Source organism: Sinocyclocheilus grahami, unplaced genomic scaffold (genome assembly GCF_001515645.1).
Source record: "Sinocyclocheilus grahami isolate Dianchi unplaced genomic scaffold, SAMN03320097.WGS_v1.1 scaffold356.1, whole genome shotgun sequence".
Classification (NCBI taxonomy): Eukaryota; Metazoa; Chordata; class Actinopteri; order Cypriniformes; family Cyprinidae; genus Sinocyclocheilus; species Sinocyclocheilus grahami.
Genome location: NW_015505535.1, coordinates 334,640 through 358,064, shown reverse-complemented (window position 1 = coordinate 358,064; position 23,425 = coordinate 334,640). Strand labels below are relative to the sequence as shown.

The 23,425-nt window shown below is 36.2% G+C and overlaps 4 protein-coding genes across 4 annotated transcripts in view; 1 reads left to right on the top strand and 3 right to left on the bottom strand.

The window, feature by feature from the left end:
- Positions 1–120: 120 nt before the first annotated feature.
- LOC107548826 (solute carrier family 35 member F4-like) lies at positions 121–4,484 on the bottom strand. Its single transcript, XM_016229648.1, has 7 exons — positions 4,409–4,484; positions 3,969–4,281; positions 2,442–2,658; positions 2,200–2,325; positions 1,701–1,893; positions 1,466–1,555; positions 121–368 (listed from the first exon to the last, which is right to left on the bottom strand). The coding sequence occupies exons 1-7, from the start codon at positions 4,479–4,481 to the stop codon at positions 121–123; spliced, it is 1,260 nt and encodes a 419-aa protein (XP_016085134.1). The 5' UTR covers positions 4,482–4,484.
- Positions 4,485–6,619: 2,135 nt separating this feature from the next.
- Positions 6,620–11,307, bottom strand: LOC107548825 (solute carrier family 35 member F4-like). The gene is made up of 7 exons (XM_016229647.1): positions 11,232–11,307; positions 10,792–11,104; positions 9,262–9,478; positions 9,020–9,145; positions 8,521–8,713; positions 8,286–8,375; positions 6,620–6,867 (listed from the first exon to the last, which is right to left on the bottom strand). Exons 1-7 carry the CDS (start codon positions 11,302–11,304, stop codon positions 6,620–6,622), a joined length of 1,260 nt encoding a protein of 419 aa, XP_016085133.1. The 5' UTR covers positions 11,305–11,307.
- A 1,191-nt stretch (positions 11,308–12,498) lies between these two features.
- arr3a (arrestin 3a, retinal (X-arrestin)) lies at positions 12,499–17,514 on the bottom strand. Its single transcript, XM_016229678.1, has 16 exons — positions 17,431–17,514; positions 16,515–16,540; positions 15,450–15,480; positions 15,252–15,312; positions 15,119–15,163; positions 14,750–14,943; positions 14,528–14,587; positions 14,359–14,435; positions 14,122–14,257; positions 13,956–14,040; positions 13,527–13,599; positions 13,276–13,413; positions 13,059–13,142; positions 12,907–12,930; positions 12,783–12,832; positions 12,499–12,647 (listed from the first exon to the last, which is right to left on the bottom strand). The coding sequence occupies exons 2-16, from the start codon at positions 16,523–16,525 to the stop codon at positions 12,643–12,645; spliced, it is 1,074 nt and encodes a 357-aa protein (XP_016085164.1). The 5' UTR covers positions 16,526–16,540; positions 17,431–17,514; the 3' UTR covers positions 12,499–12,642.
- A 683-nt stretch (positions 17,515–18,197) lies between these two features.
- mcf2b (MCF.2 cell line derived transforming sequence b) overlaps positions 18,198–23,425 on the top strand; it is a 15,824-nt gene continuing 10,596 nt past the window's right edge. The window contains 7 exon segments of the mRNA XM_071582273.1: positions 18,198–18,477; positions 19,349–19,468; positions 20,299–20,415; positions 20,734–20,883; positions 21,267–21,391; positions 21,685–21,799; positions 22,956–23,075. Of these exon segments, the coding sequence (XP_071438374.1) occupies positions 18,427–18,477; positions 19,349–19,468; positions 20,299–20,415; positions 20,734–20,883; positions 21,267–21,391; positions 21,685–21,799; positions 22,956–23,075 (798 nt within the window). The 5' untranslated portion in view covers positions 18,198–18,426.

Below are 23,425 nucleotides of genomic sequence, written 5' to 3'. Positions count from 1 at the left end.
TGTTTTGAAGTTCAAACAACATGAAAACTGAACTACAATGTGAGTAATTACATTTACACAGACACACAAATGATTTTATGATGTTATCACATCAACACTTCCACCAAAATCAAAATCTGCTCAGTTGAGTGTCATTACAGCTGGTTTGGGTTTTGTTCTTGCAATCCCAGCAGTGTCCATTACAATCTCCTCTCCAACTATACTGTCCTCTCGCCAGTTTCCACGCCACAGTGTGCAGAGCCAGTGCAAAGTGCTGTCGTCCCAGTTTTCTGGAAGCTGCAGCATGAGATACCCTACTGAGATGATGCCGGCTGCCGCCGCTCGCACATGGCTCATTTGCAGAGTTTCAGTCACAAATGCATCTACAGCTTATGAGTGACAAAAAGAGAGTGATAGACTTGACAATTCTCAAGGTGCAAAAATTAAATACTACACATCTGGTGCTTAATCACATGTACACACGCAGGCCTACAGAGTGCTGCAGGGATGACATATTTTTGCAGGCCAAACCCAGAAATGAGTATTTTTGCACCTCATGAAGTCAGTGGGTTTCTTGAATGAGTTTTTTTTTCACGTTTCATTTTACAACATAAAAATATTTTAGTAATAGCTCCTTATGATTTTTCAAGTAAAGTCAGTTAAGTCAACTTTATTTCAGGAAAATATCAGAATCAATTATGGAAAGTCATCCATGGAGACAGTTCAGATTCTGCTGTAAAGCAGCTCTAAAGCAAGTCAATAGTGTCAATATTTAGCTCAAGTCAGTTCAGTGTTGGTTCAGTTCAGATAGGGCCGCATAATTAATTGCATGTATTTCCGCTTCTCTCGATTTACTGAGCGTAATCATATGTGATATTTGCCTGCTGGCTATTTTGCTATTTGTATTGGTATTTGCGTTATCTTGCATTGGTAAAAAGCCTTTCCTGTTTGTGGTTGCCAGATTTTGAGAGTTTAAATCCCCCATCAGAGCTTTTATTACCTTGAAAAAGGTGGTTACTAAGTGGCTAAATAGGACTCCAGAGGTTGTCAGGGACATTAAATATCATCACATCAAAAAGGAAAACTCATCTACTCACTAGTCCACTTTTACAGCCAGTGTTTATATTTGGGCTCTTGCAAACTGTTCTAACGCAAACTTTCAGGGAAAATGTTTTTAAGACTGAAAGAGTTGTTAAAGTCATGCCTACATTATAGATTATTTAGCTTTTTACTTTTGCCGATTGTATTTAGGTTTCATAAATCATAAAAGTTGTGTTTATGTGTGAAGTTTATCATGATTCATGATGAATTCAACTTATAAGAATCATAAACGTTTTTGGTCACAGAGCTTTTCTGCAATAATCCAAAAGTAAAAATCCTATTGGGTTTTTGTCCTACAAAAATAGATAATCACTGCAGCGCTCTATTACATATGTCTGTGAGGCTTCAGGTTTATTTGACAGCTTATTTATAATCAAATACATACCTGCACTCGCTGGGATGGTCAAGAGAATTCCCAGTGAAATTAAACTGGGGTACGTGAATATTCCTCCCAGATTTACCAGCAAATTGAAAACTTAGGAGAAAACAGGACAGGAAAATTAAATAAAAGGTACCTCATATAAAAGCAAATAAAATCTTTTATATAAGGCATAAGTAATTTTTAACATTTTACAATCATTATTACATAATGTGTAGTGGAAAACAAAAGCATAAATTACCAAGCAGTAGAGAAGCCATGACACAGAGTTTATCCCAGGGGATGTGCTGAGAGGGAGGCCAGTATTCCACATGTGTGAAATAAAGCAATACACACACCCAGGAGTGGAGGACAAAACTACACAGACCCACACAAGACAGCAACACACTGGCAGTGCCTGGCTGGACATTTCCTGCACGCTTTCTGAAAAGCACCTGAGACAAGAAAACATAAACTATTACCATAAAACTGCAGAAAATTAAATTTGTATCAGTTGTTTACACACATACAAGTTTAAAGAAATCCCTTAACCTTATACACACTTTCTGGAGGTTTGTAGTGGACACACTTACATTAGTAGACACTGACAATTGATAATAAATCAGTTAAACGCTTATAGTAATTGCATAACTTGACAAGGTCACTGAATGAATCACTATACCATTCTGAATGAATCTTTTTATTGAACTGATTCAAAAGAGTCACTGGGATGAATTCACATCCTCACCACTAGTGCTGACCTTGAATAAAGCAGAAGCTGAAGCTGAACCAACTCCCAGTGCCACTCCTGTGATTGAATCACTATGGAAACCATCCCCATAGGCCAACATAACAATGCCAGTTATGGACAGGATGGCAGCCACTATCTAAATACAGAATAGACAAATATGAAAAAAAAACAAAAACAGATTACTTCAAAACTGGTGATAAAACAAGCAATAGTAAAATAACATTCACAACACTATCCTATTTGATTGCTCACCCTGACACCCATGAAACGGTCCTTGAGTCCAATCCATGAAAGGAGGAAAACAAAGGCCTGGCTGCAGCAGAGGACAGCACTTACGTCCACTTTGGAGATGCGGCATAGCGCCAACATGTACAAATAACCAGATAAACTCCATAGCACAGAGAATGGAGCGGCTCCTTTCAGAACATTCCTTACAGTCAACTCTTCACCCAGGAACTGACTGCACTTTCTGCAATTGGATCAAAATATATACAGCATGACGCATCCAAATGTTAAGTTTCAAACAATGCTGACACATAACATATTTATGCCACATAATTTTTAAGTAAGGAAATAGGGTAGACTGGGCTGGGGCAAGTTGTCACATAAGCTTAAGTCATAAGTCGTTTTTGAGTAAAAAGTCCAATAACACAAACATGTCTTTTCTCTATCAGAGGGTTTGTAAAACCTAATTCAAAAACCTTTTAAATCAGAGGCAAGTTGTCAAATATGTTTTAAAAGAATGAATTTCTAATGTTTTAAAATGTATTACTTAAAAAATATTTGTCAGAACAATGTTTCTCTATTGGGGTATGTTGTCACAAAAGGGTAAATGTATCTTAAATAAACTTTATATCTTTCCTTGACTGTCCAATGTACATGAATCTAAAATATGTACAGTCAATGTTATATACTTATACATACTTGCATAAGTAACACAAATAATTGCATTATTGATTATTGATTCTCTATCAGAAACAGATCAATGACAAAAATCTAATTTCTGACACATTAAACCTTTGTGACAACATATATGTATATATAGGGTTGTGACAACTTGCCCCTGTCCACTTATGAGATAATTTAAGGAATTAGTTTGTTGCATGTGAACATTCTGCAACATAAACTAATATACAGATCTTTAACTGGTAAAGAAGAATGCATGCAGTTTTAGCTGGCTACTTTATAAATAGAAAACTCTAAACCCCATGTGTAAAAATACAGCTTAGTCAGGACTCTGTGCATGCACACTACAATTTATAATAAAGCTGCAGCCTACCTCATCTGATATTGCTGAAGGTTTTGCAGCCAGTGTCAGTGATGACTTTGCACTGATAATGGGCTGCTGGCCAGGCATTGATTCATTAATGAAAAGTTGTCATTTGTTTAGCTGTAGAAGCTGAGAGGATTAGAGACTGAAAGCAGCTTGCACTAAACAGCTTCAATTAAAATAAGATTTATATACAATAATGATTATTTAGATTTAACTTGCTTCTGCACTCTAGAAAATTAATATTGCATGAAAGATGTACAGCTGGGGGTTTAGACTGCAAAACATGCATCCCAACATGAGCAAGTCATAAAGATATGCATGCTTAAAAATAAAAGTTACAAAATAGCGTTTTAACAGCCATTTTTAATATGCAATGGATGCAGTGCAATGCCCAGTGGAAAGTTTCCATGTATAGTAAAGATTATTCATGGAACCATCCAATAAAGAACCTTTATTTTAATGAGTGTATATAAAACAACATTCATTTAAAAATGTTTTCTTCTAACCTGAACTCGGTGGTTGGCAACTGCTTCTGTTTTTCTGTGAGAAGATGACACAGATAGTAAAGTGGAAAAAAGAGAATGTTCCAGATGCTACAAAACCAAATGATGAAGAACGGGGCGGGATGTCTTATCAGAGTCTCTTTAGCACTATTAGTACCCCAGGCCCAGGAAACAGCTACACAAGCCCCTAAAATGAGCCCACATGTCACCCTCCGTACGGCTCGGAATGGAAATCGAGTGCAACAGCGTTTAGACAGTCTTTCTGCATCAGATTCATCCTGAACTAAAGTCTGCTCCTGAGGATCCTTCTCACTTGCTAAGAAGAACAAACACAAGACATTTAAAGAATTACAAACACCTTTCCTTCCTACTTCTACAATAACAGATTTTCAGACCAAAAAGAAAGCACCAACAGACTATATGAAAAAGCTGAAAAACGTTACCTGGTGTGGGCAGGTGAAGTGCGACAGGTTGGGGTCCGGAGGAAGGAGATATCTTGGCTGAGAGTTTGTTCATTGCTCGTTGTGCTCTCTTAAAAAAAACCTCTAACTCTCGGATCAGGGTTTTGAGCCACTCTCTGTGAGCTCAGACTCTCATACCAGTAATATGCTTTAAGTAAACACACATGCTAAGTAATCCAATTGTGATTAAATATCTCAGGTTTAACAGCTTATAGTCTCACTTGCTAAATGCTTTTATAAATATATAGAAAACAGTTCATTAAAACAAAATTTAAGCAAGAGAAGTGAGGTATTGCATCGATAGTTTAGCGTAATAATGATACCTTTATAAATACTGAACTTAAAAAATGAAAAAGTCTAAATTAACTGTATTTTTTTCAAATCATTATGATATTTAACTCTGCTGAATCAATTAAAAAACATTCATTTATACCAACAAAGTGTTAAATCAGACAGAAATAGCTCTTTAAGGTAACAATTGCACTTTTTACAGTTTGTAAATATGATGGTATGAATATCTATACCCATAATTAACTTTACATTGACATCTGAACTAGTCATTAATCCAGATTTTGGCAGATCATCAACAACACTGGATTAAATCAATGAGGGTGCTTCTTAAATTAGTGAGGGTGCTCTCTCTCTCTTTCTCTCTCTCTAATATATTTGTGCCGTCCATTGCTATGGAGCAAGACGCAAGAGCATTCCCTTTATAATCACTAAAAGCTGTCAGTCATCTTAGTTCATCGCGATCTCACAAGTTCTCAAGTTACCTTATAATCAATGAAGTTCTCAACGCTGCACATTGGATTTCTTATTTACATCGCGTCTACACTTTGTTATAATGAGATGACTCATGTTGAACACAGCACCTGAACAAAAACAGCAGCGATTTAAGCTGTGAGTGGATTCTAACTTAAACGCCTGTGATTGGCTGTTGGGTTCAAGAAATCAACAGATATGTCTGTGATTGGCTACATTGCTCAATGCTGCAAAATATGTTGAAATAGAAACTGATCTCCAGAGTGCAAACCATAAACTACTGGATAGTTTGTGAAATCTGCAATGCAATGCCATTATTACAGCATTAACTGAGGGTGCTATTGATTTCGTTTGAGCACCCTCGTAGAACCGGGCCTGACTGGACCGTTCAAAATACTGATGAGATGGATGTAATTAAAACCTAATTAAGGCAAGAGATCTGGGTTGTAATCTCCAGTCTCTAAACTACTGTAGTTGTAGATGCACAAACCTAACCTACTCTAGCTAGAATGTTATTTTTCTTCATGAAAAAGTGCTGTCATTTTTTTAAGTCATTAAGAGTAGATATTCATATAGTTCTCTGTGACTGCATTGGGAACTATTGGCCAGGGAAAAAAAGAGATATAGCTTATTTAACTTACAATGATCTTTTGTGACAACATGCCCCAGTAGCTGGGCTCTGATCAACAAATATTGTCTGAAAATCATCGAAAGAATCCAGAAAAAAGTATCAGTCTCCAAAAAAACAAACAAAAAAAAAAAAAACATGGAGCAGCACAACTGCTTCCAGCACTGATAATAAATCAGTATATTAGAGTGGTTTCTGAAGGATCATGTGACACTGAAGACTTGAGTAATGATGCTGAAAATTCAGCTTTGATCTATAAAGTATATTAAAACAGAAAACCAATATTAGAAATTGAAATAATATCTCACAATATTAATTTTTTTCTCTATTTTTGATTAAATAAATACAGCCTTGATGAGCACAAGAGACTCCATTAAAAAACATAAAAAATCTTACTTATCTATATATACAGTATATGCATAAATACACACACACACACACACACACACACACACACACACACACACACACACACATATATATATATGTATATATATACCTGGTCTTTGAAAATTTATCATTTTTACAAATTAAAACATATACTATGTTTCTGTTACGTATGCATTACATTTATTTTTTTTAATTTTTGTTAAAAATGTAACATTTTTTGCCATTCATTTTATTATTATCTTATCATCATCATTGAATCTGATGGTTCAGTAATAAAGGTTCAGTAATAAAGATGTTTTGAAGTTCAAACAACATGAAAACTGAACTACAATGTGAGTAATTACATTTACACAGACACACAAATGATTTTATGATGTTATCACATCAACACTTCCACCAAAATCAAAATCTGCTCAGTTGAGTGTCATTACAGCTGGTTTGGGTTTTGTTCTTGCAATCCCAGCAGTGTCCATTACAATCTCCTCTCCAACTATACTGTCCTCTCGCCAGTTTCCACGCCACAGTGTGCAGAGCCAGTGCAAAGTGCTGTCGTCCCAGTTTTCTGGAAGCTGCAGCATGAGATACCCTACTGAGATGATGCCGGCTGCCGCCGCTCGCACATGGCTCATTTGCAGAGTTTCAGTCACAAATGCATCTACAGCTTATGAGTGACAAAAAGAGAGTGATAGACTTGACAATTCTCAAGGTGCAAAAATTAAATACTACACATCTGGTGCTTAATCACATTTACACACGCAGGCCTACAGAGTGCTGCAGGGATGACATATTTTTGCAGGCCAAACCCAGAAATGAGTATTTTTGCACCTCATGAAGTCAGTGGGTTTCTTGAATGAGTTTTTTTTTCACGTTTCATTTTACAACATAAAATATCTTAGTAATAGCTCCTTATGATTTTTCAAGTAAAGTCAGTTAAGTCAACTTTATTTCAGGAAAATATCAGAATCAATTATGGAAAGACAGTTCAGATTCTGCTGTAAAGCAGCTCTAAAGCAAGTCAATAGTGTCAATATTTAGCTCAAGTCAGTTCAGTGTTGGTTCAGTTCAGATGTACACACGCAGGCCTACAGAGTGCTGCAGGGATGACATATTTTTGCAGGCCAAACCCAGAAATGAGTATTTTTGCACCTCATGAAGTCAGTGGGTTTCTTGAATGAGTTTTTTTTTCACGTTTCATTTTACAACATAAAAATATTTTAGTAATAGCTCCTTATGATTTTTCAAGTAAAGTCAGTTAAGTCAACTTTATTTCAGGAAAATATCAGAATCAATTATGGAAAGTCATCCATGGAGACAGTTCAGATTCTGCTGTAAAGCAGCTCTAAAGCAAGTCAATAGTGTCAATATTTAGCTCAAGTCAGTTCAGTGTTGGTTCAGTTCAGATAGGGCCGCATAATTAATTGCATGTATTTCCGCTTCTCTCGATTTACTGAGCGTAATCATATGTGATATTTGCCTGCTGGCTATTTTGCTATTTGTATTGGTATTTGCGTTATCTTGCATTGGTAAAAAGCCTTTCCTGTTTGTGGTTGCCAGATTTTGAGAGTTTAAATCCCCCATCAGAGCTTTTATTACCTTGAAAAAGGTGGTTACTAAGTGGCTAAATAGGACTCCAGAGGTTGTCAGGGACATTAAATATCATCACATCAAAAAGGAAAACTCATCTACTCACTAGTCCACTTTTACAGCCAGTGTTTATATTTGGGCTCTTGCAAACTGTTCTAACGCAAACTTTCAGGGAAAATGTTTTTAAGACTGAAAGAGTTGTTAAAGTCATGCCTACATTATAGATTATTTAGCTTTTTACTTTTGCCGATTGTATTTAGGTTTCATAAATCATAAAAGTTGTGTTTATGTGTGAAGTTTATCATGATTCATGATGAATTCAACTTATAAGAATCATAAACGTTTTTGGTCACAGAGCTTTTCTGCAATAATCCAAAAGTAAAAATCCTATTGGGTTTTTGTCCTACAAAAATAGATAATCACTGCAGCGCTCTATTACATATGTCTGTGAGGCTTCAGGTTTATTTGACAGCTTATTTATAATCAAATACATACCTGCACTCGCTGGGATGGTCAAGAGAATTCCCAGTGAAATTAAACTGGGGTACGTGAATATTCCTCCCAGATTTACCAGCAAATTGAAAACTTAGGAGAAAACAGGACAGGAAAATTAAATAAAAGGTACCTCATATAAAAGCAAATAAAATCTTTTATATAAGGCATAAGTAATTTTTAACATTTTACAATCATTATTACATAATGTGTAGTGGAAAACAAAAGCATAAATTACCAAGCAGTAGAGAAGCCATGACACAGAGTTTATCCCAGGGGATGTGCTGAGAGGGAGGCCAGTATTCCACATGTGTGAAATAAAGCAATACACACACCCAGGAGTGGAGGACAAAACTACACAGACCCACACAAGACAGCAACACACTGGCAGTGCCTGGCTGGACATTTCCTGCACGCTTTCTGAAAAGCACCTGAGACAAGAAAACATAAACTATTACCATAAAACTGCAGAAAATTAAATTTGTATCAGTTGTTTACACACATACAAGTTTAAAGAAATCCCTTAACCTTATACACACTTTCTGGAGGTTTGTAGTGGACACACTTACATTAGTAGACACTGACAATTGATAATAAATCAGTTAAACGCTTATAGTAATTGCATAACTTGACAAGGTCACTGAATGAATCACTATACCATTCTGAATGAATCTTTTTATTGAACTGATTCAAAAGAGTCACTGGGATGAATTCACATCCTCACCACTAGTGCTGACCTTGAATAAAGCAGAAGCTGAAGCTGAACCAACTCCCAGTGCCACTCCTGTGATTGAATCACTATGGAAACCATCCCCATAGGCCAACATAACAATGCCAGTTATGGACAGGATGGCAGCCACTATCTAAATACAGAATAGACAAATATGAAAAAAAAACAAAAACAGATTACTTCAAAACTGGTGATAAAACAAGCAATAGTAAAATAACATTCACAACACTATCCTATTTGATTGCTCACCCTGACACCCATGAAGCGGTCCTTGAGTCCAATCCATGAAAGGAGGAAAACAAAGGCCTGGCTGCAGCAGAGGACAGCACTTACGTCCACTTTGGAGATGCGGCATAGCGCCAACATGTACAAATAACCAGATAAACTCCATAGCACAGAGAATGGAGCGGCTCCTTTCAGAACATTCCTTACAGTCAACTCTTCACCCAGGAACTGACTGCACTTTCTGCAATTGGATCAAAATATATACAGCATGACGCATCCAAATGTCATTAAGTTTCAAACAATGCTGACACATAACATATTTATGCCACATAATTTTTAAGTAAGGAAATAGGGTAGACTGGGCTGGGGCAAGTTGTCACATAAGCTTAAGTCATAAGTCGTTTTTGAGTAAAAAGTCCAATAACACAAACATGTCTTTTCTCTATCAGAGGGTTTGTAAAACCTAATTCAAAAACCTTTTAAATCAGAGGCAAGTTGTCAAATATGTTTTAAAAGAATGAATTTCTAATGTTTTAAAATGTATTACTTAAAAAATATTTGTCAGAACAATGTTTCTCTATTGGGGTATGTTGTCACAAAAGGGTAAATGTATCTTAAATAAACTTTATATCTTTCCTTGACTGTCCAATGTACATGAATCTAAAATATGTACAGTCAATGTTATATACTTATACATACTTGCATAAGTAACACAAATAATTGCATTATTGATTATTGATTCTCTATCAGAAACAGATCAATGACAAAAATCTAATTTCTGACACATTAAACCTTTGTGACAACATATATGTATATATAGGGTTGTGACAACTTGCCCCTGTCCACTTATGAGATAATTTAAGGAATTAGTTTGTTGCATGTGAACATTCTGCAACATAAACTAATATACAGATCTTTAACTGGTAAAGAAGAATGCATGCAGTTTTAGCTGGCTACTTTATAAATAGAAAACTCTAAACCCCATGTGTAAAAATACAGCTTAGTCAGGACTCTGTGCATGCACACTACAATTTATAATAAAGCTGCAGCCTACCTCATCTGATATTGCTGAAGGTTTTGCAGCCAGTGTCAGTGATGACTTTGCACTGATAATGGGCTGCTGGCCAGGCATTGATTCATTAATGAAAAGTTGTCATTTGTTTAGCTGTAGAAGCTGAGAGGATTAGAGACTGAAAGCAGCTTGCACTAAACAGCTTCAATTAAAATAAGATTTATATACAATAATGATTATTTAGATTTAACTTGCTTCTGCACTCTAGAAAATTAATATTGCATGAAAGATGTACAGCTGGGGGTTTAGACTGCAAAACATGCATCCCAACATGAGCAAGTCATAAAGATATGCATGCTTAAAAATAAAAGTTACAAAATAGCGTTTTAACAGCCATTTTTAATATGCAATGGATGCAGTGCAATGCCCAGTGGAAAGTTTCCATGTATAGTAAAGATTATTCATGGAACCATCCAATAAAGAACCTTTATTTTAATGAGTGTATATAAAACAACATTCATTTAAAAATGTTTTCTTCTAACCTGAACTCGGTGGTTGGCAACTGCTTCTGTTTTTCTGTGAGAAGATGACACAGATAGTAGAGTGGAAAAAAGAGAATGTTCCAGATGCTACAAAACCAAATGATGAAGAACGGGGCGGGATGTCTTATCAGAGTCTCTTTAGCACTATTAGTACCCCAGGCCCAGGAAACAGCTACACAAGCCCCTAAAATGAGCCCACATGTCACCCTCCGTACGGCTCGGAATGGAAATCGAGTGCAACAGCGTTTAGACAGTCTTTCTGCATCAGATTCATCCTGAACTAAAGTCTGCTCCTGAGGATCCTTCTCACTTGCTAAGAAGAACAAACACAAGACATTTAAAGAATTACAAACACCTTTCCTTCCTACTTCTACAATAACAGATTTTCAGACCAAAAAGAAAGCACCAACAGACTATATGAAAAAGCTGAAAAACGTTACCTGGTGTGGGCAGGTGAAGTGCGACAGGTTGGGGTCCGGAGGAAGGAGATATCTTGGCTGAGAGTTTGTTCATTGCTCGTTGTGCTCGCTTTAAAAAAAAAACCCCAACCCTTGGGTCAGGGTTTTGAGTCTCTCTATGAGTTCGGACTCTAATACCAGTAATATGCTTTAAGTAAACACACGTTAAGTGTGGATTACTACATGTCCACCTGTGATTAAAAATCTCAGGTTTAACAGCTTACAGTCTCACTTGCTAAATGATGTTAAATCGCAGTTAGTGCTGATGTTAGTTGTTTTTATGTTGTGGGTACAAAATACATAGAAAACAGTTAATTAAAACAAAATTTAAGTAAGTAAAGTGAGGTTTTGCATTGATAGTTTAGCATAATAATAATAATAATAAATTTACTGATACTGAACTCTTAAAGGTCTAATTAACTTTTTTTTCAAATCATAATAATATTTAGGGGTACAAAGGGTTAATTAGGCAGTAATAGCTCTTTAAGGTGACAATTGCACTTTTTACAGTGTGTAAATATGATAAAATGAATATCTCTACCCATAATTAACTTTACATTGACATCTGAGCTAGTTAATAATCCAGATTTTCTGTCACTGCATACAATTTGGGCACTATTATTGCCCAGAAAAAAAAATAGCTCATTTAACTTATAATGACCTTTCGTGACAACATGCCCCAGTAGCTGGGTTCTGACCAACAAATAGCATGTCGGAAAATCATTGAACAACAGCAATTTGTTGAAATTGCTTTAGTCAGCTCAGCTGTCATTTGATTAATTCTCTAACATTTAAACTATATTCATGTTTTATAATTTATAGTACTCAATATAAAAACAAATGTCAATGAAGGTTTTATAGGTATTTTATTTGGTTTAGTGACTCAAGAGTCAAAAATTCCACACATGACAAAACAAACAAGACACAAAGTCACATGAGTTGCTGTGATTTAAATGTTGCTGGTTTAAATGGCTCTAGACTCTACGCAAGACAAGTTAACACAAGCATACATAATGAGGTGATCAAACTCCATACACTGAAATGCATCGCTCAGACAGACTTTGTATCCTATGGGTTCATGTATAGGTAAGATGACGACCATTAGGGAGCCCTTTCACATGTTATTCCTGGACTGAGAACCTCAAGGCAACCATTCACCCCACACTTACGTCTTCAAGTTAAACTGTCATTTTATCACCATCAGTGTGACCTAGCGACTTTGCTAAATGATACTAATGTGTTTTTTGTGTTGTAAGGTACTCCTGGCATTGTCTGAAATGCCTTCTTTGTTTAATGGGGAGCCGTGCGACTTTTCTTCTTCTGTCTTGCTGTGAAAGTGCTGAGGGAATGTACTCGAGGATAACATCTGTCCTGTGGAATCTGATATGGGCATTCAATCTGTTATAATCAGAGAGGGAAACACAAAGTAAGGGAGTGAGATTATTTATGGTGATAAACATTGGCGAACAATGTTTGGATGTCGTTTAAAACTTGCCATGGGCAATGGCTATATTGGTGAAAAAGTTGGCATACCTTTGGGTTTAGGGTGCATCAGGGTTAGAGGCAGCTCTACTGTCACATCACTGTATGGAAAAAAACAAAAGGTTAGATAAAGGGGCGTTTTTGATTTCTCATAATGCATTTCAGCTGCATTTACCTTGCTGTCAAGCCTCCCAGCAGACTGAAAAAATAGAGAAATAAATATATAAATTAAAAACATTAATAATATTAAATGTATAATTGTCGTTTATTTATAAACAGCAAGTTTAGCACAAACTGGACAAATTTGTCAAAGAAAGAATTCCTTACCCTCCTCCTGATACCATGAGGTTAACCTTGATCTTGTAGGACACCAGGATTCCCAGCATCTCCTTATCCATACCTCCCCTTATTCTGAAGAAAATTGAAAAAAAACAACGAAGTGAATGTATTGTAAAAACTTGATTATGAGCACGTTTACTTAATTTTTATGAGACGTTCTGTAAAACTCTTCATGAACGTTTCTAAAGCTGAAACAAACACTCACATAGTGGTTGAGGCCAAATTGGTGTCTTCATCTTTAAGCCTGCCGTCCAGCGACAGGCCACGTTTCTCCTTGTTGTTTGACAGCAGAGGAGTGATTGGGAGGGTTTTTTCAAAATTTGCATTTCCTTCTACAGTTTCCCTGCATTTGAATCATATAGACAATTTAGAGAACTTAAGACTGATCAGCGAAAAGATCTTCAGTATAGCTGGCATACAAGAAAATAAGCCCCTGTCGAAGAAAATAAGACTCACCCAAACTCTTCACACAGCACATTCTTGGTGTATTTGTCGGCTGAATAGAGAACGACGTCTGTGGTTTGGTCAACTATGAGAATAATGAATGCAACATCAGTTATATTTATTATACCACCTGGTGCTATTCTCGATTCTGATTGGTCAATGACTGCATTCTGTGGTTATTTTTCAACAAATAAATGTAAATGACTACTAAAATGTATAATTAACCGTTATCCCTGGCACCTGATTTCCTAGATCTACTCATTTTATTTTTTCTTGTACCAATCCATGGCATATTCGACAACTCAAAGCAGCATTTCATGTCCATTTATTGACTTATCTGGAAGTAGTCATGCAATTAGTTTGATAATAAACAGTCAAGCTATATTATTTGTCATATATACAACTTATGAATTATTTGAAATTTCTTTTAATCAATCTCACCTGTAACCTTGATTTTTTTCACAACTTTGTTGGTCTCATTCTTGATCTTAACAGTGACTGGGATGGGATCGCCGTGGTAGTAGATCTGTTATCAAGACAAAAAAGACATGAGTTTCTGCTTGATTTGGTAAATATCAACGCCTACAGTGCATCAGAGGTTACATACTTCCTTGTCCAGAGAGGCTTCCAGAAAAACAGGCTTATCAGACATCATAAAGCTCTTACAGAGCTCAGCTTTTTGTCCAGATCCTGTGTTATCAGGAGCAAACTGGATTTTGCGAATGACAAGACGGCAGGTGTCCCTGTGGAGGGAGAGGACAGAAAAAAATGATTAGTAAAGTTCAGTGAATTATCAGTGTTTTAACATGAATTGATTGCGCAAAATAACCAATAACACACTTACTTCTTGTCGATCTTCTCATCAGGGTCATCAGCTGATTGGGCCAAGTAGGCCTTGACCTCAAAATCAACACCACAAGCCTGCAAGAACAGAACCGTGAGCAAGTCCATTCAGCGCCATTTCCATTCTATTTGAAGATAATATATATCATTCAGTCCTATTTTCATCTCACCTTTCCTGTGTCATCTGGGCCAGGCTGAAGTGTAACAGAGCAGGGAAGGTTCGTAGGAATCTGAAAGGCAGATCATTTCAATTGAAGTCCTTTCATGTCTATGCAGATTATTTTGTGATAAATAGTAAATAAATAAATGGTATAATAAAAAGTAACAAATAATAAAAAAGTGGCAAAAGAACAAAAGAAAATATATATTAAAATATCTGGCAGATGACTTACATTGAAAGTGAAGGGATGACCCTGCTCTCCAGCTTTCTTCAGGAGAGTGTCGTGCATCTCTGTCAGGGTGGGCTTGTGGCCTGCATCAGGATATAGCTGTATGTGCTGAATCCAGATGTCTTTTCTAAAGGAAAGCCCAATCACGTCCAGGTCTTCACGACCATAGCGGAAAGCGCAGGCCAGCTGAATCCAAACTGCATGAAGCATGAAACTGGTCAAACATTGGTTTTTACATGAATCCATTCATTTTTCTTCAATTATCCTAAAGTCATTTTGACCTCGCTTTCAAATTTTGTTTTCACAAAAAAAACGATTATTTACTATTAAATATTGCTCTGTTTTATTGAGGCACATTGATACTGGCAATACCTTTTCTGTCTCCAAGGTCTGCAGGATCGATTTTCAGTACACCCTCTGTTTAATAATAAGAGACAATTCCAATTTAGTTGTTGGATATTACCTGTTTTCTGTGTTTCAATAATAAATGCAGACAGTTTCTCACCAACAGGGTCAACCGAGTCAACGTGGTCAACATAGTCTCGCTTCCCCAAGTAGAGAGTGAGCTGAAACACAAACAGTGCATTACATACATGTATCGTCAAAATGTAATATGGATATATTATACATATAATGTAATATGAAAATTCAATATAATGAGGAACTGACAAAACAGCAAGTCATCAGCTGAGTTCAGTCATACCTGGCCATTTCCACTGGTCTTTTTGAAAACTCTTTTTGAACATACAAAAAAAAAAGGGAAAATGGGGGAAAGAAACAGTAAGAAATATGGTTTGTGGTTTATCAGTAAACACTGATAAAACAAGATAAAGGGTTTAGTTAGTAAAAGGGAGTGTGATGCAAAGAGGAGTGAAATGGGGTCTCTTGTCCTATTAGGCCTATACCTCAAGTATTAACCTCTTCAGCCACCTCTACCTGAGCACTGTAGTTGCGTTTGCAGGTTTGACCTTCTCGTCCTGAGCATTCTTCAAGCTGTTAAAGCTTAGTATTTTAAGACACTTCAAAGCCAAGTCCTGGACTAACCTGTGCTAATCCAGGCTCCATGAACAGAGGCCGCTTGTGTTTACTCCAAAGGGGATGCCTGGTAATTGATTGTGACTGCCAGCTTATGACACGTTCATGCTGGACTCCAGTGAATGTTCCCACCTGATAAGATCTATTCTAAACTTACAAGAACGTCCTAAACGGCACATGTAATGTTTTTTCAATATGTGCTGCTTCTACTGTTGAATTTCCCTCAGGGGATTAATAAACGTACCAGATATCCTATCCTATCCTATCCTACTTAGATATGCTATATTAAGTGGTTTATTAATTTCTGATCTCTGAAATCATTCAAAACATTAACAATGTTTACAGTTTGCAGACTCATGGCTTGGACATAACCTACTGTAATGTGAATATAATATAATAAAGTGACAAAAAAAGCATGGAATACAAAATAAAAATATAATTTTAAAATAAAAAAATAAATAAAAAATTGAGAAATAACTGAGAACTAAGAACTTGATAAATATTGTGGTGAAAAGTTTGATCCAACAATATTGGAGTTCACCAGAAGGTCGCTACTACCTAAATTACTTTCTATAAATGTTTAATAAATTGTTTTGGTCATTGAAGTACAACAAGTGAAATGCTAAATAAAATGGTAAATTAGAAGTTTAGAAAAAAACAATTTGGCAGCTGTTTTCTGTATGAGAACAGCATACATTTTCAAAGGTGAGAGCAAAAAGGGAATAAAACTTACTTGTCTACCATCGTAGAAGGATTTTCCTGAAATAAATGAAAAAGAGAATATTATGAACAGTGATAAAAAACAGGCCTGTTGTCAAAGTGACAAGACTGTGAGTGTGTGTCAGTGTTGTTATAGTTAACAAAAACTAAACCTGAAAGCATAAAAAAAATTCTGTTATTTGATATTAAATAAAATTAACTGAAATTAAACATAACAAATTTGAACTTTTTTTATTTCAGCTAGTTGCCAAGACAACATTTCTCCTTTTCATTTAGATTAACTTGCTGTACTAAAACAACTAAAACTAAAACTAGAATACAAATTAAAACTGTATAGACATATTTGTAAAAAAAAAATAAAAAAAAATAAAAAACCCCCAGAAAATATTAATAAATATAAATAAAATATATAATAGCACCTCAGTGATACTAAAATAACATTGTGTGCGTCTATCCCTACTCTTTATTGCCTCTACATCACTATGTGTGTATACGAAGCCGTGATGTGTGTTTGTGTGTGTGTGAATGTAGAGCTAATATCATCCAATGAGATTTCAGCCCCACTTTTATTTTTCTCTCAACCAAATTTAATATAAGCCTGTACGGCATTGCTCATCCAGTGAACTCAGATGCTTTGCTGTAAACCTCTCTAAATATGCAAAGTTAACTAGGCTTTGAGTATATTTTTGCATGCAAATCACATAGATGGTATATGTGACTAGAACTAACATGAAGAGAAATCAGAAAGGTTGTGTGCGCAATTTACAATTTAAAAAAGAACTGATCAAAATAAAATAAAAAAGAGACACTAAGAGGTTGTCAATAACTCTTGACAATCTTAAAGAGATCATCTTGACATCTTAAAAACAGGTTTTTATAAATGCATTAAAAAGGAAGAGAACCATGTGGAAACCATGTGCAGTTTTTACCTTTTCACTGGTAGGGTGATAGGGTGATCTGCTCCCTCTCTCTGGTAATCCGCAGCCTGTCTAGTGAAGTCAGAGGCACAGGGTTTTATACTCGGACCTTTGCTCTTGTTAATTGATTTAATTAAGCGAGTTAAAGCTGTCACACAAACACATTTTAATGATGTAACTGTAGAAAAAACAACACAAAATAACACATTTAAGATCATTAGTTACATTAATTACATACGTTGTGGAAGTTGATAATTATAAGTATTTAAAAAAATAAAAAAACAAAAATAAGTCAGTAAGACCTAAGTCTTTCACTCCTAAAATCTAAAGTCCATTTTTAGTTCAAAGTGTGAAGATTTAGGATTTAATCCAAAGGTAATTACAGAAGAGCTCATAGGCATCTGTAATTACACTTTAGGGAGGGAGTGGGCAGGCTTGTTGAGAAAGAGGTAAATCCAAGGTAACAAAAGTGTCAAAGACTGTAGTGCACATATAAACACAGATGTACTTATTTCTAAACAACTTCTAAACGAATAATCAAATAAAATATTTTAGAATTATTCAGAAAATGAATTGAAGTCTAGTATCCATCATATACAGGGCTGCTGAATATTTTTGAACATTTAAACATTTTCTGACTCAACCAGCAACAGACACTTATAATGTAGCAGCAGATTTGTTTTTGAAACATTTTTGAACCTCAAATAATTTATGATCCAAAACGATGTTAAAGAATCCAATCAGGTCTGATTCGAGCAAATTACACTAAACTATGGCTTCGTAGATACATTTTGTTCTGCGTAAGAGTGCCATGTATTATAGGTGTGACAGTAATGAGCAGATAAGTGCGGTCAAGGTGTCGTCGGCACTGCAGCATCCGCTCTGCGGCTAATCGCTGCTGCTGCTGCTGCTGCTGCTCACAGTCCCGCAGACAAAGTCATGGAGGGAGGGAAGTTGTGAGGCTAAGAAGTGGGTCTACATCACTACGAAACGGGCAAATTAGAAACAATGGCGGAGGCTAATCCACTCAGGGGACTGCCCCGGATCCAGAGGGCTGCGGTAAGATGGATTCTTCTCTGTTTTGGACCGGGTTTATGCTGCAGAACTGACAAACGCTAATGTAGGGCGGCGGGTGGGAGTCTTGTTTGCTTTAGATTAATGAGAAACTATAAACACGCGCGTTTGTAATACTAACTATTAGTTAGGACCGGGATAATTATTGCAATCAGCAGTGGTGCGTTTTTCATTTGATTATGGCATGTGCAATGATCGGTTTTTGAAACAGCCGACCACTTCGCTTGTAACTCCGTGTATGGATTATGACTAACGCAATAATAATAAAATATGTACTTATTTTGACTGTGCATCTCTGTTTTATTGCTAGTCATTACACATATGCACCATGATGATGAATTAATCTGCAGGAATACTGATTGTACCGATTGTACTGATTTACTGATCGTAAGTCAATCAAAAAAGGAGAAGACAGACAGTTTACACTGACTTCTCAGCATTAGCAGTTAAACGGAGTCAGCCTTGGATTTCCATGGACACTGATTGTCTTTAAGGGTCTGAAAAAGTGCATAGTATTTGCTAGTTAGATTGAATTTCCTGCTTGAATCAGCAAGAAAGGTGATACAAGAGGTGTTAGCTTCACATTTGAGTATTTTGAAGGCTAAAAAACTGTCTTTGATGTTTCATCTGTTTACTTAACTACAATTTAAATATGTGCATTTATGGAAATAGGTGGGTGTCTGACCTAGATTTCTACATCTGTGAACACATTAGAAGTAGGAGGATGATATACAAGCAGCCACCCTGCTGTTTCTGATTAAATTTTTATGATATTATTACTCTTTAAATCATCCTTATTTATGTGATTGGATGTGAGTTGAATGTGTCCATATGAAATGTCATATCTCATCTTCAGATGTCATTCCCTGGACATCTGCACTTAGTTCTAGTGCTGAGACCCAAAACCCACCTGCAGACCACTGGTACAGACCTCGGTTTCCGCTTCAGTCAGGACGACTTTGCTCTCAAGATGCCGGTAAGAGCTGACGAGATTCCTCTGTGGTGCAAAAACAATAGATTCTTTATGATATAGTCATTAGATGCATACCCGATGTCTTGAGAAGCAAAACAAACATCAAATTGTATAATACTGTGTCATTCATTTTAATACCAACTTATTATGTGGGTCAACATTTTATATTTTAAATCTATTTCTTTCAATCTTTATTTATCCACAACAAGGCCAGTAAAGGAATAGTTCACCCAAAAAATAATAAATGTTGACAATTTACTCACCCTTAGGCCATCCAAAACGTTTCTTCATGAGAAACAGATTTGAAAGATTTGATCATTTTCATCACTTGCTCACCTCTACAGTGAATGGGTCCCATCAGAATGAGAGTCCAAACAGCTGCTAAAAACTAGAAGTGACAGTTTAGGATTAAATGTCTTGATGAATTTGTTTCTTACAAACCTGCAGCTTTTCACTTCACAAGACATTAAATGATGGACTGGAGTCATGTGAATTACTTGTGGATTATTGTGATATCAGCATTTCATCAGCTGTTTGAACTCATTCTGACGGCACCCATTCACTGAAGATGATACATTGGTAAGCAAGTGATGTAATGCTAAATTTCTCCAAATCTGTATTGATGAAGAAAGAAACCCATCTATATCTTGGATGATCTGAGTGTGAATACATTTTCAGCTATTTTACATTTTTGGTACACAATTCCTTTAAAAGGCCATTTCACCTTTAAAAGGTTAGCCTGCTTAACGAATGGACTCTTAATCTTATTTAACACACTTTTCATTAAATATACCATGCATAATTAATTGCCTGCTTCTTTTTGTCTTATTCAGATGGTAATGCTGAGCTCCCTGACAGACCTGCTTCGCTTCATTGATGAAAATCAACTGAGCACTGAGTTTGGCGGCACGCTGGAGGAATGCCATAGTGACTGGATCGTTCTGCAAACGGTAAGCATTCTGTTGTGCACTGTAGCAGCACAATTGATTTCATGCAGGGAAACGAGAAGACAATTATACTGTAACAAAAAATGGCATTATATGCTTCACAAAATGAAATGAAATCACAAAATCGCATTGTATGCTTCACTATTTAATAAGATAAGAGAAACAAATCACTTACTAAATTATATTTGTTTACTTCCTATTCATTATTTGTGATTTGCAAATCTAAATTCATGCAAATCTGATTTTAGATAAGGATGCTTTGACCTACAATTGCAGTAAATGCTTGGTAATGCATATTTTTATCTGTGCTGCCCCCTCCAGGCCATAGAGAGTTTTGCAGTGACAGTGAAGGAGATCGCTCAATTACTGCAGACATTCGGCACAGAGCTGTCTGAGATCGAGCTGCCTGATGAAGCCAGCGGCCTTGAGTACCTACTCAGATCACACACTGAGAAATACAGGCAGATGAAGGTATGGGGATGATTCTGTAGTTGTGTATTTATTATGCACATAAACAGTGGGGCCTAACATTTTTTCTAATTTAATGTAATTTTATCTAATGCATTATATTATCGGCATTTTTTAATAGAAAAATAATATGAAATTGTACGGCATAATGTTGTTATATATTTTTTAAATACATTGTGCCAATTCTATTTATTTTTTATCCCAAACTTATTCCTTAAAATTCTATTTTGAATCCCATACTTTAATTGTCGTCTCAGAATTTTATAAAAGCATCCCAATTTGTTCACACATAAAAAGGCTATAATACAGTAAAACATGTATGAATAGTTATATATAAATACTTAAGTGATATTTGAATTAGACATATGGTTTGAAAACTATTACAGGATGACATTAGGTCAGTTATGAGGGAAGGACGTCAGCTTCTCTCAAACCTTGAGGCCTCAAAAGCTGTGGAAGGTGCTGCAGCAGAAGACAGGGACATCAGCCAAGACAAAGAAAGAGTGCAGAGGTATGAAGGCTATTACTCACCAGCAGAGGAAGTAAATCATTGTCATCAGCCCTTTTGGGTAGATGAATAACTCTCTAAGGAGTATTTATGTGATTCAGGTATTCAAAATCATGCTGTGTTATTGCCTCTTTAATATTCTATCCTCCAGTATTGGATTGGTTGACATCCATTTAACTTCCACTAGGTCGCAATACATATTTCTGCAAAAAGGTGTCCATTGCAATCAACATAATATTCTATATAGGCCCTGTGTGTGAAAAAAAGACCCATCATGTTCCATTTGTTTCTTGCAGGCTCGTGGCACAGTTACGGGACATGGAAATGGCTTTTGATGGCTTTTTTGAGAAGCACCATCTCAAGCTCCAACAATACCTTCAACTGCTCCAGTACGAGATGAGCTTCCATGAGGTACAGACCAGTGTTGGAGTCCTAAAAGTAGCGATTGTACTTTAAAAACACTGCTTTTCCAGCTTTTCTAGTAACAAGCTATTTTTCCCAAATATTTGCGGATGGCACAGTGTAACATTGCTGTTTTCAATGTCATTGTACTACACATGCTACTTTGCACAAAACCAGTTAAAGTAAAAACAATCTCAGCTCTCTCGCTCTAATTTTGGGTAGCGCTACAAAGTCAGATTTACTTTTGTAATTTAGTTAATCTTCTATCTATATGAAGCATTGGAAAGAGTCATTCTACTGAATCGGTTCATCTTAAGTGGTCCAGATTTTTTTATACAGCATTGTAAAGTTAAATTTATTCTAATGCATCGATTTGTCCTAAACAGTTGTCCTAAACATACTCTCATGTGTAACCACCCAATTAATTAAAGTGAATCAATTTGTCTTTCAAGGGTCCTCATCTCTGTCATGCATGACATTGAAAAACGCAAGTCATTTTACTGAATCAATTCGACAGTTCACTGTCCCATTTGCAGCACTGGAAAATCTGATCATTCTATTGAATCCATTCGTCTTAAATGGTTCACTTTCTCATAAGCAGCATTAAAAACTATGATTAGTTTCGTCTTAAATAGTCCACCTATATGCACCATTGGAAAGTTAATTTAGATCAGTGTTTCTCAACCCTGGTCCTGAGCGCCCCCCAAGCGCCCCCCAACACGGCACATTTTGTATGTCTCCCTTATCTGACACCCATTTCAGGTCCTGGGGTTTCTTTTAATGAGCTAATGAGTTGAATCATGTGTGTTTGATTAGGGAGACACACAAAATGTGCAGTGCTGGGGGGCGCCCAGGACCAGGGTTGAGAAACACTGATTTAGATGATTCTTGTAAATGAACAGAATTTAAAAAAATCACAAATTCGAATTGTTATGGCTTTTTAAGTGTTATGTTGATTACTACACCTTTGACTCCATGATGACTCTACTCTCACTGTATATTAAGCATTTAATATAAACAATTTAAGGAAAAACCATTAAAACTTTTTTGTAACTATACCAAAGTCACATCTGCTGTAATATTTTTTTTTTCTGAATGAAAGTTTTTCAATATTTATTTTAAATGCATCAGTGAACATAATTATTTGGTTTTGGTCTGTGCACAGATGGAAGCCATTCTGGAGAAACTCAGTGCACAGGAGAAAGCCATTGCATCTGTGGGGACAGCAGTGGCCCAGACGGAGCAGCTACTTAAAGACCTCGAGATGCTGGAAACCACAGCAGAGGTTTAATATGTTAAAGCTTAAAATAACTGACCTTCTCTTTTTTTTAGTAAACATGCCTTTATGAGCACATCACAAATATTGATTGATATTAAAGTTGATGCTAAGATCGGTTTGACCAGTCTTTTAACGGATACATTGATTAAATACCGAAAGTGCTCTGTTGTTCTTGCAGGAAGAAATGGGCCGTGCTCAGATTATTATTCTGCATGGGCACCAGCTGGCAGCAAGTCATCACTACGCTCTTGCCCTAATAGTTCAGCGCTGCAATGAATTGAGGCATCACTCTGACACTCTCACTACAGCTCTACGTGCCAAACGGGCATCTCTCACGCGCATACGAGACCTTCTGT

What these genes read in the sequence shown, in the direction of transcription:
- LOC107548826 (XM_016229648.1), bottom strand. Translation starts at nt 4,481, where the DNA reads ATGAACAAACTCTCAGCCAAGATATCTCCTTCCTCCGGACCCCAACCT. An exon ending in ACTTCACCTGCCCACACCAG is followed by an intron (nt 4,282 to 4,408) that starts GTAACGTTTTTC and finishes TGTTCTTCTTAG; the next exon opens with CAAGTGAGAAGGATCCTCAG. An exon ending in CATGGCTTCTCTACTGCTTG is followed by an intron (nt 1,556 to 1,700) that starts GTAATTTATGCT and finishes TTTTCTCCTAAG; the next exon opens with TTTTCAATTTGCTGGTAAAT.
- LOC107548825 (XM_016229647.1), bottom strand. Translation starts at nt 11,304, where the DNA reads ATGAACAAACTCTCAGCCAAGATATCTCCTTCCTCCGGACCCCAACCT. An exon ending in ACTTCACCTGCCCACACCAG is followed by an intron (nt 11,105 to 11,231) that starts GTAACGTTTTTC and finishes TGTTCTTCTTAG; the next exon opens with CAAGTGAGAAGGATCCTCAG. An exon ending in TTGCCAACCACCGAGTTCAG is followed by an intron (nt 9,479 to 10,791) that starts GTTAGAAGAAAA and finishes ATCCAATTGCAG; the next exon opens with AAAGTGCAGTCAGTTCCTGG.
- arr3a (XM_016229678.1), bottom strand. An exon ending in AGACCTTGGAGACAGAAAAG is followed by an intron (nt 14,944 to 15,118) that starts GTATTGCCAGTA and finishes TGCTTCATGCAG; the next exon opens with TTTGGATTCAGCTGGCCTGC. An exon ending in CTCATGGTATCAGGAGGAGG is followed by an intron (nt 12,931 to 13,058) that starts GTAAGGAATTCT and finishes CTATTTTTTCAG; the next exon opens with TCTGCTGGGAGGCTTGACAG.